This window comes from Eumetopias jubatus, unplaced genomic scaffold (genome assembly GCF_037043125.1).
Source record: "Eumetopias jubatus isolate StellerSeaLion01/CBP00866 unplaced genomic scaffold, mEumJub1_p1.0 scaffold_10, whole genome shotgun sequence".
Taxonomy (NCBI): Eukaryota; Metazoa; Chordata; class Mammalia; order Carnivora; family Otariidae; genus Eumetopias; species Eumetopias jubatus.
The window spans coordinates 58,086,429-58,101,366 of NW_028274816.1; the positions used below are offsets into that span (position 1 = coordinate 58,086,429).

Below are 14,938 nucleotides of genomic sequence, written 5' to 3' on the forward strand. Positions count from 1 at the left end.
AGAAGCATGTGACTCTTGATCTCAGGGTCATGAGTTTGAGCCCCATGTTGGGTGTAGGGATTACGTAAATGCATGAATAAATAAACTTAAGAAAAAATAAGGACATGGTCATCTTGGATTAGGGCCCGCTCACATCACCTCAACTTAACCTGATCATCTACAAAGACCCTATGTCAAAATAGTCAAATTCACAAGTCCTGCGGGTTTAGGACTTCGACATGGAGACAGGATGATGTTAGGACGCAACTCAACCCACAACAGAGATGAGCTGCATTGATGTCTGGAACTTATTTTTTGTATGCATCAAAACACAAAATGGACCGATGGAAGGAAGGAAGGCCAGATGGAGAAATATGTGCTAGATCAAGTGGAGTACGATGTTAATAACAGAACAGAGGTCGAGAGGGAGGTTATATGCGTGTTCACTGTACAGATGTTTCAACTCTCTGAATATTTAGAAGTTTCCATAATAAAATATTGAGGTAGAAACTTGGTGATGGGCATGAAATGGTCTGATGAGGACAGCTTGCTTTAAAATAATCCAGTAGGGGGGTGCCTGGGAGGCTCAGTCGGTTAAGCCTCTGCCTTCGGATCAGGTCATGATCCCAGGGACCTGGGATCAAGCCCCACATCCGACTCCCTGCCCAGCGGGGAGCCTGCTTCTCCCTCTCTCTCTGCCTGCTGCTCTGCCTACTTGTGTTCTCTTTCTTTGACAAATAAATAAAATCTTAAAAAAAAAAGAAAAAAAATTAAAAGTGCCCTGGTGTGTGGGGGGGATGGACTGTGCGTGGCCAGGATGGAAGCAGGGAGAGTCGTGAGGGACATCACTGCAAGATTCCGGGTAAGAGATGTTGGTGATGGTGGTCTGCATGGGGTGAGAGAGTGATGACAGGGGGAGCTGGCTGGCTTCAGATGTGTTCTACCCTTAGTTTGGGGTGAAGGACAGGGAGGACTTCTGGCAAGAGTGCCTGGGGGAATGATGGAGGGCCCATTTGCCCAAATGGGAAGACTGGGGATGAATCCAGTTTTTCTGGAGAAAATCAAGAGTTGGTTTGCTGAGGCCAGATTCTTAGAAGTTATTGCTGGTTCAATCCATGAGATCCTTGAGGGCCCCTGGGGTTTCCTCTTAATGCTCCATCTTAAAGCCAAAAAGGGTCTGCTCAAAGCTCACTGGACTCCCCAAATGTGGACTTGTTCGTAGTCTGGTCTTAAAACCTAACAGTGGGTAAGCCTCTGAGCCCCTGAACCCCATCGCGATCTTGCTCAAATCAGCCCTGTAATTGTTTTTAATTTTTTAAAAAAGATTTTATTTATTTATTTGGCAGGGAGAGACAGAGCGAGAGAGGGAACACAGCGGGGGGAGTGGGAGAGGGAGAAGCAGGCTTCCCGCTGAGCAGGGAGCCCGATGCGGGGCTCGATCCCAGGACCCTGGGATCATGACCTGAGCCAAAGGCAGACCCTTAAGGACTGAGCCACCCAGGCGCCCCTGTTTTTAATTTTTTTTTCTCTCCTATAATTCTATGCTGTCCAAGTTCACAACCATGATCAATGGCCTGTGGCTACTAAGTGCTACAATGTGGTGAGTCTCAACCAAGATGTGCGATAAGTAGAAAACACAGATTTCAAAGATTTAGGAAAATTAGGGACACCTGGGGGGCTCAGTCAGTTAAGCGTCTGCCTTTGGCTCGGGTCATGATCCCAGGATCCTGGGATCGAGTCCCGCATCGGGGTCCCTGCTTGGCGAGGAGCCTGCTTCTCCCTCTGGCCCTCCCCCTTTCGTGTACTCTCTCTTTCTCATTCTCGCTCTCTCAAATAAATAAATCTTTAAGAAAATAAAATAAATAAAACAGCTGAGCATGTCCTTCCTCCTAGAACCCAAAATGATTTCCCCAAGGCCCAGGGAAACCCAAATGGACAACTGATCCATTAAACCCGGAAGGCACGCCTCAGCTCTTGTCCTGGTCCCCATCCGGTCCCTACCCTCCCCACTCCGGGATTCAGAGTGGAAGTTCACAGGATCCAGGACACTCCCTTAAGGCTCGTTCCAATACTAGACTTCTGAGATTAGAAAAGTGATGTGGGGGGGCGCCTGGGTGGCTCAGATGGTTAAGCGTCTGCCTTCGGCTCAGGTCATGATCCCAGGGTCCTGGGATCGAGTCCCACATCGGGCTCCCTGCTCCTTGGGAGCCTGCTTCTCCCTCTGCCTCTCTCTCTCTCTCTCCGTCTCTCATGAATAAATAAATAAAATCTTAGAAAAGTGATGTGGCGTTTAGTCCCTCTAAATGACAGAAATGGACTCAAGTTCCCTTTGCCCCAAATTTCTCAATAGCCGGGGGCATCATAGTTCCTGAGGCTTTGCCTTCCCCAAAATCAGTCAATCAAAGAGGGTCTCGGGGTGCTAAGGGTGGTGGTCCGGCCAAACCAAATAGATTCATCTATTCCTTCTTTTTAACCAGCGTTCTTCAGTACCAGGTCCCATTTTTTTTTTTTTAAGATTTTATTTATTCATTTGAGACACAGAGATAGAGCGAAAGAGAGAGAGAGAGAGAGAGAACATGAGCAGGGTGAGAAGCAGAGGGAGAGGGAGAAGCAGGCTCCCCACCGGGCCAGGAGCCCGATGTGGGGCTCCATGTGGGGCTCCATGTGGGGCCCCATGTGGGGCCATATCCCAGGACGCTGGGATCACGACCTGAGCCAAAGGCAGACGCCTAACCATCTGAGCCACTCAGGTGCCCTACCAGGTCCCATTCTTGCTCAGGAGGACCTCCAAGTTTGGTGGAGGAGCGATTCACGATTTTGATTTGACAACTGTAGTATGCCGTTATGGTTGCCAAAAAACAAAACAAAAAACACTGTATATTGGAAAGTGGTTAAAAAACAAAATATAGTTTAAACCCCCGCTCTGTTAGTCTGAGCTGTGTGACCTTGGGCAAGTCATGCAACCTCTCTCGACCTCAAGTTTAAGGTCTGCCTAATGGGGCTAGATTTAAATTACTGTTTCCTCGGTTCTGAGAAATTAGGTTTCGATATCTCAGCCGCTAGACATGGGAGGGGGAGGGGTAAGAGAAGACTTCCTGTAAGATTTAAGGAGTCGGGGATGGAAGAGTGGAGAGAGAAAGGGAAACAGGGGGACGCTTGCGCAGTAAACACCTCACATTTTTCTTGCCCCTCCCCACCACTTCTCTGCAGCAGGGAATTGCAGGCGACGCTCCACCTATCCTAGCCCAGCTGAGTGACAACCCCCGTTTCCCTTCCTTCTCTACCTATGATTGCTCTTCTCCCGCCCCCACAACGGCCCAGTCGGGGGCGGGAATAGGGCAAATCTGACGAATCTGCGGCGCCTGCGTGGGCGATCTGCCCGCTCATTGGTCATGATCAACGCAAGTCCCGCCCGCCCGAGCCCACTCCTCCGCCTTCCTTCATGTCAATCCCTTCCTTCGCCGGATCCAATTAGCATCGGACCCGGCCGCACGGAGGGGGCGGTCCCACCGCACGTACCCGAACTCCTCCCGCCTCTCGGGCAACGCCCCTTCCCCCCCCTTCCTACGAACGGAAATAGCGGGCCACTGGGCCAATCGTAGCGGCGTGCCTTTGTCCAGCGACCAATGAGAGAGGAAGCGGGGGGTGAGCCCGAGTCTGAGCGGCAGTAATCCGAGCCAATGGGAGGCTGATAGCTCAGGATGGCGGACGGGAGGGGAGGGGCCGGGGGCGGAGCCGCGGCCTGCCGCCCGCCCGCCCGCCCGCCCGCCCGCCCGCCAGCCCTCCCCCCTGGCCGGCTCGGCTCCTCCGCGCTGCTTGGGGTCCTTTCCTCCCGGTCCCCGCCTGCCAGCCCCCGCCGCGCTGTGTCCTGCCCGGCCAGGCCTGGAGCCGACACCACCGCCATCATGCCGGCCGTCTCCAAGGGCGATGGGATGCGGGGGCTCGCGGTGTTCATCTCCGACATCCGGAACTGTGAGAGCGCGGCCGGGAGACACTGGAGGGAGGGGGAGCGTGGAATTGAGGGGCTCGAGGGTTACAGAGGGGCCCGGGGCATAGAAAGCCATTACGGTCGTAGAGGGAGAGGATAGAGAGGCTCCGGGGGGAACTTTAGGGTGGGGGGAATGGAGGGACTTAGGGTGTCATAGAGAGCCTCTTGAGGTGACGACACGGAGTGGCTAGAGGCGTCCGGGAGGTTCTTAAAGGAGAGGAGGCTAGTACAGTCTCGGGGCTGGGGACATAGAGGTATCCCCTGGGAATGATAGAAAGGCTTGGGGAACCTAGTAGCGACGGGGTTAGAGAAATCCCTGATGTCGATAGAAAGGGAAGGAGGTGCATGGGTGCGGGGGTACCCTGTGGAGCGATAGAGTGGGAGAGAGCCAGAGGGGACCGGGAGAACCTAAAACACAGGAAGCATAATGGGGCCAGGCTTTGAGGGCATGGCTGAGGGGGTGTCAGAGAAGGGAAGGGGCCAGGTAGGTCACTGAGGCTCCTGGCTAGTGCACAGAGAGGGCCTGGGAGTAATAGAAAGTTCCGGGGGGTTGGGGAGGAGAGATGGGAAGGTGGGGGACTATAGCCGGACCCTGATGAGGGACAGAGGGGTTCTAGGATGGAGGATGGCTTAGGAGACATGGAGGGCAGTGGAGAGTGGGCTAGAAGGGTCGCTAAGGGGAGAGGAGGAGTCAAGGAATACAGAGGAGAGGTGCTGCAGGTGGAGGGTCTTGGGAAAACCTGAGACAGGAAGCTGGAGGCCTGGAAAGAAGAGGTTATAAAGTGGGGGTTTGGGGAATGTGCCAGAAGGGGGAAAGCCCGGAGCTCAAAGAAGGGACCAGGGAGCCTTAGGTATTTGCGGGGAAGAGATCTGGAAAGCTGGGGGTTGGGGAAGCCTGGTCCCAGAGAGAGGTCAGAGGTCAGGGATCACGCCAATCTGAATCTGGAGCCCTCTCCCATCTGACCACATCAATATGGGGACAGTGATCATCAGCAGGAAGGATTGTCGTGACGAGGAGAGACCTGGTGCCAAGTCAGCTCCCAACTCCTGGGAGTGGGTGTTGGTGTTTCGAGCTGCCAAGAGCTTCAGAAGCTATATCCGCATGGGCTCTAGGGTCAGCAAGACCTGGGTTTGAGTTTGGGCACTGTCACTCCCTAGCCATGTGACCTTGAATGGGGGACTTCACCTCTTGATTTCCTCATCTGTCAGGAGGGACTGCCGATTGCACCTTCCTGATGAGGTTGTTGTGATAATGTATGTGACTGAGGCCTTCTGCACATTCCAGGCACTGGACGGTCTTGGCTGTTGTTTTTGTCATTCGCTGGATTCGACACATGGCCTCTGTTAGATGCCCAGAGATTATCTTAGAATTTAGTAGGTCTGAAAGGACCTGGCACGTAGTAGGTGCTCAGTGAACAAGAGGGGTGGAAGCCGTTGGGTATCAGGTGGAGGAGAGATGTTATGGTTTTTATGGAAAGAGGTGAGCAAGGAGGGGCTGTGGGTTAGGTGGGGGGCCAGCTGTTAGGGAGTAGGTGTGCCTTGCCCCTGATGCCTACCAGCAATGTGAAGCAGTGTGACTCTGGGCAAGTCATTTAACCTCTCTGAGGCTCAGTTTTCTCTCTCTTTCTTTTTTTTTTTAAGATTTATTTATTTAGATCACGAGTGGGAGGGGCAGAGGCAGAGGGGGAGGGAGAGAGAGAATCTCAAGCGACCCTGCACTGAGCACAGACCCTGACGCGGGACTCAGTCTCACAACCCTGAGGTCATGACCCGAGCGGAAATCAGGAATCAGGAGTTGGCTGTTCAACCCAGGCACCCCTGAGCCTCAGAGTTCTTGTCTGCAAACTCCCCTGATAATAGCGTCTTGTCTCTGAAGGTTCATTCATTCATTCAACAAATAGTTTTTGATCACTACTTTTTGACACTGTACCCTGGGCTGGGCTACAAGAGTGAACAAGAATCCCTGGCTTGGGAACACCCAGGTCATGAGGGACATAGAAAATAAACACAGAACTACAATAAATGATACCATGTCAGAGGGTGACTGGTAGTGTGAAGGAAAGGAAGGAAGGAAAGATGAGGGATCAGGATTGAGATGGTGCTTGGGTAGGCCCTCACCAAGGAGGTGACATGTGAGTAGATATTTTGAGTTAAGTGAGGGAACAGGCCCTGCAGATTTTGGAGGGAAGGGCGGTCCAGGCAGAGGAATGGTATGTTCAAAGGTCCTGGGGTTGCAGCGTGTTTGGCGTGTGTTCCGGTAAGAGCCAGGGGACCCGTGTGGCTGGAGCTGAGGTGGAGAGGGCAGGAGATGAGGACAGAGAGGGGACAGGGATGGTGAAGGGCTTTATGGGCCTTAGAGAGCACTCTGGCCTTTCTCTGGGTGAAATGAGAGCGGCAGGAAGGTTTAGAGCACAGGAGGGACGTGAGCTGATTGATGTTTTAAAATAATTTCTCTGCTGGGGCGCCTGGGTGGCTCAGTCATTAAACGTCTGCCTTCGGCTCAGGTCATGGTCCCAGGGTCCTGAGATCGAGCCCCCTGTTGGGCTCCACGCTCAGCGGGGAGTCTGCTTCTTCCTCTCCCTCTGCCCCACCCCCTGCTTGTGCTCTGTCTCTCTCTCTCTCAGATAAATAAATAACATGTTTAAAAAGCCAGGGCAGGGGGGTGCATCCTGGGTCATCCTCAGTCAGTTAAGCTTCTGACTTTGGCTCAGGTCATGATCCTGGAGTCCCGAGACAAGTCCTGTGTGAGGCTCCCTGCTCAGCAGGGAGTCTGCTTCTCCCTCTGCCTCAGCTCCTACCCCCTGCTTGTGCTCTCTCTCTCAAATAAAATTAAACAAAAACAAAAACAAAAAAAACACTGGGAAAAAAAAAAAAGAATGACACACGCTACAACATGGATGAACTGTGGCGAAAGCCTCGTTCTAAGTGAAAGGAGCCAGACACAAAAGGCCACATACATGATTTCATTTGTATGAGATGTCCAGAACAGGCAAATCCATAGGGATAGAAAGTAGGTTAGTGGCCACCTAGGGCTGGGTAAGGGGTGGTGGAATGTGGAGAGACTGCCAGTGAGTGTAGGGTTTCTTTTTGGGGTGATGAGAATGTTCTGGAAGTAGATCATGATGATTGTTGCACGAAACTGTGGATATCCCGAAGACCACCGAATTGCACACTTTAGAATGGTGAACTTCATGGTATGTGAATTGTATCTCAATTTTTTGTTGTAAGCGGAAAAAAACTTGTAGCTGTCCTAAGTCCAGTGAAAGAGAAGGCCACAGTGTTGAGAGAATGAAGACTCTGTCTGGTTGTATTGCTCAGACAATGCAGCAGAGTTTGCCAGGCCAGGGGAGGTGGGGAAGAGCTGCAAAGGCAGAGGGACAGCCATGCAAAGGTCCTGAGGCCCAGCGGAGACTGAGCTGAGGCCTATGTGCCTGGTGCACAGGAGGTTGGGGTGGGATCTGATGTCAGGCGGGTGGGCAGAGGCCAGGTTGGTGTTTGTCCTGAAAACACTAGGGAGGGTTTCAAGCAGGAGCGAGGGAAAAGAAGGCCTGAAAGATGTGGGTGAGCCAGCGCTCAGAGATGAGCAGGTGGAGGAAGGGGAGGGTTGTGGAGACATCTCGCTGGAGAATATGAAGGCATAGTGGAGTTCAGAGGGAAGACTGTAGAAGGAGGTGAAAAGCAGGCTTTGAGAAGGAGGGCAAGGAAGGGCAAATTCTGCAGATAAGAAGGGGAAAGGTTTGGGCTGAGCCCAGCCTGAGGGCATGGTCCTGTGCTGTCTTGAGTGGGGAATCTGCTTCCTAATCACTTAATCTGACCGGGAGCTTCCAGGGCCCAGGCTGGGGCTGTCTGGCTGTCTCCTCTCTAGGGCCCCAGCCCCCCGCAGGCCTGAGGAGAGTTTGCGAGGGAGTGAACAGGAAGGGGGGTGCTGGGTTGCCAAAGTGCCCTGAGCTCGTCCATTGGGGTACATCCTACTCCGAATTGGGACCCATTCCTTTTGTGACTTCTCCCCCAGGCCCGCGACATCCCTGCCTGGGTCCCCAGGTCGGCGGACAGTGGGACCTGGCCCACGGGAATCCTCAGGAGACGTTTGCCAGTTGCAAGAATAAGTGAATGAATGAATGAATGAATGAGCAAACAAACCAGTCTTTACTGATGCGCACTGATTGAGTGCTAGGCACTGCTCTAAGTAATGGGATTGCCAACAGTGAACAAAAGTCCCTCTCAGTGGTGCTCATATTCTAAGGGGAAACGGATCAGTACACAAGTAAATATATAGTATTCAGATGTACAGACAGGTGGTAGGGGCGGGGGGAGTTGAGAGGAAATAAAGCAGGAAAGGGGTATGGGGACAAAGTTAGGGCTAGTGCTGTTCTGTAAGCTGGTCAGAGAGTCTCTTGCTGAAAAGGTGACATTGGAGCAAAGAATCAAATTTGGTGGGTGAATTAGGCCTGCACAGATCTGGAGGAGGACATTCTTGGCAGTCTGTGCAAAGGCCCTGAGGCAGGACTGTGCTAAGAGGAATTTGAGGAGGCGGAGCAGGAAGAGGAGGCCGCTGATGACGGGGAGGGTAGGAGTTGTGGTCAGAGAGGGAACTAGTGGATTTCTAGGGCCTGGAGGATGACAGTGAGGACTTCGCTTTTAGTCTGATGGGAGCCATGGAGGGATTTGGAGAACAAGAAGGGACAGGATCCCTCTGGCCGCTGTGGAGAGACCAAAAAGAATGAGTCTCACTTCAGTGGTTCCCCAACATTAGTGTGCCCCTGGGGGGCCCCCCCCACCCTGCCCCAGGCCCTGCACTTTAAGGAACGGGCTTTAGGTTGTGAGTGTCCACTAGGTGCTGATGACAGACAGCCCCAGGTCTGGCCTCACCCCCTTCTGTGTCATGTAGTGCACCCGCTCCACAGTCTGCATTCAGCATCTCCCCTGTGCCAGGACTGTTCTGATGCCCCCTGGGAATGAAGCAGCCACACCTCGCTGCCCTGGGGGTGCTGCATTCTGATCCTGACCGGAGGCCAGACCGGAGGGTTGACGAATCAGCACGTGCACCCTTCCCTTCACCCTTAAGGTGGCAGGCCGCCGCTCAGGGATGGTCTTCGTGGCTGCGTTCATTTTGCAGCTGGTTGTTCCAGGAGACTATTTTCTCTCTCAAGGGTGGTGATGACTTTGATAGCATGAGCACCATCTAACCCAGCAAGCCGGATATAGAAGCTTAAATTCTCCAGTAGCCGCATTATGAAAGTAAAACCGGTGAAATCAATTTGAATCTATTTTATTTACACTAGTACATTCACCATCTTATTTGTGTAATCAATATTTTCACAAATTATTCATGAGACAGTTTATGTGCCTTTCTCAATGAAGCCGCATTTTCATTGGAAACACTTGCTCTGTATTTAAGAGTTCGCAAACTTAAGGAGTTAAAAAAGCAGATTCGCAAAGTACTTGGGTTGTTCCAAACATACCTTGCGGTGACTGAACTGAGAATTGGTTTTTAATTTTAAATTTATGGAAGATACAAATTTCATCCCTCAGTAGCACCAACTGTGTGTCAGGTGCCTAGGAGCCCCCTGTGGCCCGTGGCTCCTGCATTGGCCAGTGCAGGGCCATTGTGTTCTGGATTTTATAGTGGTCCAGAGTTAATAGGCATCAGCTTCCAGAACTCTCTTTGAGTACTCTGGGCTGTTGGGACTCCTGTGGGAGACACAGCACGGGGGGCGGGGGGGGTCGGTCCTAGAAGAGAGCAACATTTGTCACCTTGCCCTGAGGTAGGGCAGGTCCTTGCTCAGCCATTCCTTGCCCTAGCCTGCAGCAAGCCCTCTTTTCTACCCGCATGCTCCTCACAACCACAGCTACCAGCAGAAGGGGGCCTGCAGCCTCCCATGGCTCCCCAGCCCTCTGAGAAAAACCAGAAGAGGTCTGGGGCCTGCCTGCTGTGCTAGTTTCCGGGCCTTTGCACGGCCTGGAGCACATTTCCCCTTATTTCTGCTTGGTCCAGTGCCGCTCCGAATGTTGATCCTCAAATCCCGGGAGCTGTGTACCAGGAAGACTTCCCCCCCTGGTCTGATTCCAGCCTCCCAGCCCCCATCACATTTGCCTCTGTCAAAGTACTTGCTTGTCCCTGTCAGCCTCCTTTCCGATCCAGGAGCTCCCCCAGTGCAGGGCTTGTGTGACTCATCCCTGAGCCTGGCCCAGGGAATGTTTGAGGATAAGAAATCCCTTTAAAATGCCCAGACATGCTTGCATGCCTCCCGTGATGGTGAGCTCATCCCCCTATCGCTGGCTGGCCCTGAGTTCCTTCCATTAGACCAGTTCTGTCCCAGCTGCCCTCAGCCTCTTGCTTCCATGTGTTATCCTCAGTAACACCCATGTACTATCTCTGGACACCCAGGCTATTACTTGCCTCTAGATCTCTGCAGAGACTGTGCCCTCTGCTGGGATGCCCTCCCTCAAGGCTACAGCCCCTTCTCTTCTGGAGACCTGATGCTTTCTTCTCTCTGTGAATTCTTTTTTTTTTTTTTTTTAAGATTATTTATTTATTTATTTGAGAGAGCACAAGCAGGGGTTGGGGGGAGCAGCAGAGGGAGAGAGAAAAGCGGACTCCCCACTGAGCAGGGAACCCGACGCAGGACTCAATCCCAGGACCGTGGGATCATGACCTCAGCCGAAGGCAGACGCTTCGCCGACTGAGCCACCCAGGCACCCCTCTGAATTCCTTTTTTTTTTTTTAAGATTTTATTTATTTGACAGAGAGAGACACAACGAGAGAAGGAACACAAGCAGGGGGAGTGGGAGAGGGAGAAGCAGGCTTCCCGCGGAGCAGGGAGCCCGATGTGGGGCTCGATCCCAGGATCCTGGGATCATGACCTGAGCCGAAGGCAGAGGCTTAACCGACTGAGCCACCCAGGCGCCCCTGGATTCTTTTTTTTTTTTTTTAAGATTTTATTTATTTGACAGAGGGAGACACAGTGAGAGAGGAAACACAAGCAGGGGGAGTGGGAGAGGGAGAAGCAGGCCGCCCGCGGAGCAGGGAGCCCGATGCGGGGCTCGATCCCAGGACCCTGGGATCATGACCCGAGCCAAAGGCAGACACTTAATGACTGAGCCACCCAGGCGCCCCCCCCCCGAATTCTTTTTTGTAGTAAAGTGAATTAGTTGTGCAGGAAGCAATATCAAATAGGTATGGACAATTAAAGACTTTTTTTAAGATTTTATTTATTTGTCAGAGAGAGAGGGAGAGAGGGAGAGATCGAGCACAAGCAGGGGGAGCGGCAAGCAGAAGGAGAAGCAGGGTCCCTGTGTAGCAAGGACCCCGATGCGGGACTCGATCCCGGAACCCTGGAATCATGACCTGAGCTGAAGGTAGCCGCTTAGCTGACTGAGCCACTCAGGCGTCCTTAATTAAAGACTCTTTAAAGACAAAATATACACACACATACATATATTCTCTAAATATTCCTTAAATTGTCCCTATCTGCTTGATAATAGTCTTTTGCATAGCTGATTGCTTCTCTATGAACATATACGTAATTTCGTATGCAAGTATAATAACTCACGTCTGTAATCGTACACATACGGAGATAGTGTATGTATGTAAAAGCCCATAGATCCTGAGTGTCAGGCTTGATGAACGTTTCCTGACTGAACACGGTTGCAGAATCGGCCCCCGGCGACAGACGCGACATCCCCGACTCCTCAGCACCCTCCTTGTGCACCCTCCCAGGCCCCTGTCCTCCCTGCCAAGGATAACCTTGGCTCCATCATCCAACACCATAGGTTAGTTTGCCTGCATCTTGAAGCTTTTAATGTGGTTTAAACGAAATCCAGAGAGTGCTCTAGCCTCACATTCAGTTGCTGTTCACATGTCTGTGTCTCTGCAATGAAGTTTAAGCAGGTGCTATGGTCCATTTGTAATAGAGGATTTTTTTTTTTTTGGTCTGGTCCCTACACGACAGTTTTAAGGCGAGCGCTTGAAGCAGTTGTGGCCATCCTCAGGAATAGACCAGAGCGTGCACACTGGTTCCCAGGGCCCGCCTTGCACCCTTGCCTGTCCTGGGCTGGCCCCCAGAGGGAGGCGCTGCCATGTCCCATGTCCCAACCCCCACCCCACCCCACCCCCGCCACCACCCTCACGCAGGCCGTCCTCAGCAGTGTGGCTTCCTTCTGGCCGTCCTCACCCGGTGAACTGCTCCTGAACCCTCCTCACCTTTCAGAGCCCTCCTCAAATGTCCCCTCCTCCTGGCCGCCACCACTGAGGCCCCCGGTAGCCTGTCTCTGTGCCTCTCACTCAGGTGTGGGGACAGGGCTCATTGCCTGTACCTTCTCAGGCCAGGAACCCCTGGGGGCAGATCAGAAGTGCTGGGTTGCGTGGATTCTGGGTGCCCAGCGTCACCCCCACTAGGGCCTGGCCCATGGGGCTTGGGAAATGTGTCATTAATAAAAGATCAGGTGGCCTCTGGGGCCACACAGGCCAATTCAAGCTCATCCCTGAGGAACTGGCCCTTCCTGGCCTGGGTCCCAGAGACCCTCTCCCACCCCCATCCCCGGGCCCTCCACCCCCTTCCTGAGGACGGAGAGCTGGTCACTCTGCACACTCTGCACAGGCCCCTGTTCACATCTTCCTGCCTTTTCTGCGCTTGGCACTTGGTAGGCCCTTGGAATATGGACTTGCTACCCAGAAAAGTGGCAAATGGTGGCCCTGCCCTCTAGGGGCTCCTTGTGTGATCTGGGGGACAGGGGCAGACCCCGACACCCACAGCAGGTGCTCTGCTGGAGGGGACACACACCACGTGGGAACCACATGTGTGGTTTTAACTTTAACCGTAGCCACATTGTTTGTAAATGGAGAAAGCAACTGGAAAACTTAATTTGACTAACATGTTTCCATAATCTAATACACCAAAATGTTGTCGTTTCGACACGTCATCAGTGTTTTTAAGTTTTCGATGAGATATTTTACGTTCTTTTTTTCCCCTCCTTGGTTTTCCAAATCCAACGTGTCTTTGCCGCCTAAACCCCATCTCAGTTCGGGGCAGCCATATTTCAGGTGCTCCACAGCTGGCTGGCTGGTGGCTGCTGTATCGGACAGTGCAGCTCAGGGCCCGCTTGGCACCGGTCAGAAGGTACTAATCAGAGGGGGCTTCCTGGAGGAGAAGCTTGTGGCAGCTTCCCTGGAAGTTGGGAGTTGGAGGTGAGGCAGGATTTCTAAAGACGAGGAGAGCTCATACCCTCGCCTGTTTGCTCATTTGTTCATTGCACACGGCCTCCCAGGTGCCTGGCCACATGCTCGGGGATGCAGGTGACATGGCCATGGGTCTGAGCAGGCCTCTGCCCTTCAGATGACCAGACATTTTTTAAGCGCTTGCTGTATGCCAGGCACTGTGCTAGAAGCTCCCTTGTGATGCTTGTAATCTGAAGTGGGAGCCAAGGTTGGACAGTAAATTAAATAAAATAGTTACAGGGTGTGAAATGTACCAGGGAGGACTTTTTTTCTTTCTTTTAATGGTGGAAACAAGTATAAGGCATTGGCTTGAAAGAACTCGTCAGAAAAGGCCTCTTGGAGGAGGTGACAAGAGCTGAGACCCAAGTGACAAGGAGATAACTTGAGAAATGGGCCCAGGTGGAGGGTGCAGCACCTACGAGGCCCTCCCTGAGATAGGAAGGAACGCGGAGTGTCCGTGGAGGTGGTGGAGGCCAGGGGGCCAGAACACACAGTGATGTAGGGAGAGGGGGGTGATGGTGGGGTGGCCAGGGCAGGGCCAGAGGGCTTGGTAGCCATGGTGTGGGCTCCCCCCGAACAGGGAGGTGGAGAGGTCAGAAAAGAGGCCGCTGCAGTGTTCTGGGTGAGAAGGTTGCGGTGATGGTCCCGGTGTTCTGAAGGTCAAGCCGAGGGGACATGGGGGCGGCCGGAGTGAGGGGGTGGAGCGCCCGGGGTTCTGTTTGGACGAGAGTGAGCCGGTCAAGGACGAGATGGTGAAGTCGGGCTCCAGTGGAAGTGGGGGGCGTGGGGAGGGACACAGCAAGCTGGGAGGGTGCCTGAGACCTGGTCACCATCCAGTCAGATCGCCCTGGTGGAGGTGTCTGGGCATCAAAGAGCACCGGGGGCCCAGGACCCGGCCCGTGCGGTCAGGGAAATCCCTCTAGACTCATCCCTTAAGTAGATCTTGTCAGAAGTGTAGGAATGTCGCAGATGAGTTCGGGAGAGGTTGGCAGCCAGGAGATGGAAGAAGTGGGTCTGTGGGCCTAGCGGCCGAGGCCTGAAGGATGTAAGGAGGGATAGGAAGAGAGGGGGCGAGTTCACCCAAAGGTCTGGCCTGGCGACTTCATAACGCTGGAGAGGGTCAGTGGGGATGTCGTAGGGGTGAGAGTCCTGGGGGACAGCTAGAAGGCAGCTGAGCTCTTCCTTCCTGCCTCCCTCCCTCCCTCCCTCCCTCCCTCCCTTGACACATATTTCTTGCCAGGCCAGTTCTGGGGGCTGGTGGTGGAGGCGTAACCAGAGCTGTGGGTGGAGACAGGAGCCCCCAGGGCCAGTACAGTTCAGGGACCACAGTGAGAGGAGGAAGGAGGGAGCAAGTCAGGGATCACCTGATAGTGTGTGCCAGCCATCTCTGGGTTGGAAAGACCAATGAGCCATGGTTGTCACCTCTGTGAAGCTCCCAGCTAGAGATGGGGCCCAGGCTTGGCCTCAGCCCCAGGGTGGAGGGAGTATGCCCTTCCAGCTGGGAGAGGCCTTGCCAAGGAAAGACAGCACAGGTAGTTCAACTGTCTGGGACCCTGATCACCTGCCCCGCCTTCTCCTCCCCAGGTAAGAGCAAAGAGGCAGAGATTAAGAGAATCAACAAGGAACTGGCCAATATCCGCTCGAAGTTCAAAGGTAGGCTGGGGGCCTGGAGTCCTGGGTCAGAGGGAGGAGGAGCTGGGGGCCTGGACCCCTGGGTCTGAGGGAGGAGGGGCTGGGGGCCTGGAGTCCTGGGT

The 14,938-nt window shown here is 53.4% G+C and overlaps 1 protein-coding gene across 1 annotated transcript in view; it reads left to right on the forward strand.

Moving 5' to 3' along the window:
• Positions 1-3,755: 3,755 nt before the first annotated feature.
• AP2A1 (adaptor related protein complex 2 subunit alpha 1) overlaps positions 3,756-14,938 on the forward strand; it is a 30,952-nt gene continuing 19,769 nt past the window's right edge. The window contains exons 1-2 of the mRNA XM_088027731.1: positions 3,756-3,951; positions 14,769-14,837. Of these exons, the coding sequence (XP_087883857.1) occupies positions 3,885-3,951; positions 14,769-14,837 (136 nt within the window). The 5' untranslated portion in view covers positions 3,756-3,884. The remainder of the gene's footprint in view (positions 3,952-14,768; positions 14,838-14,938) is intronic.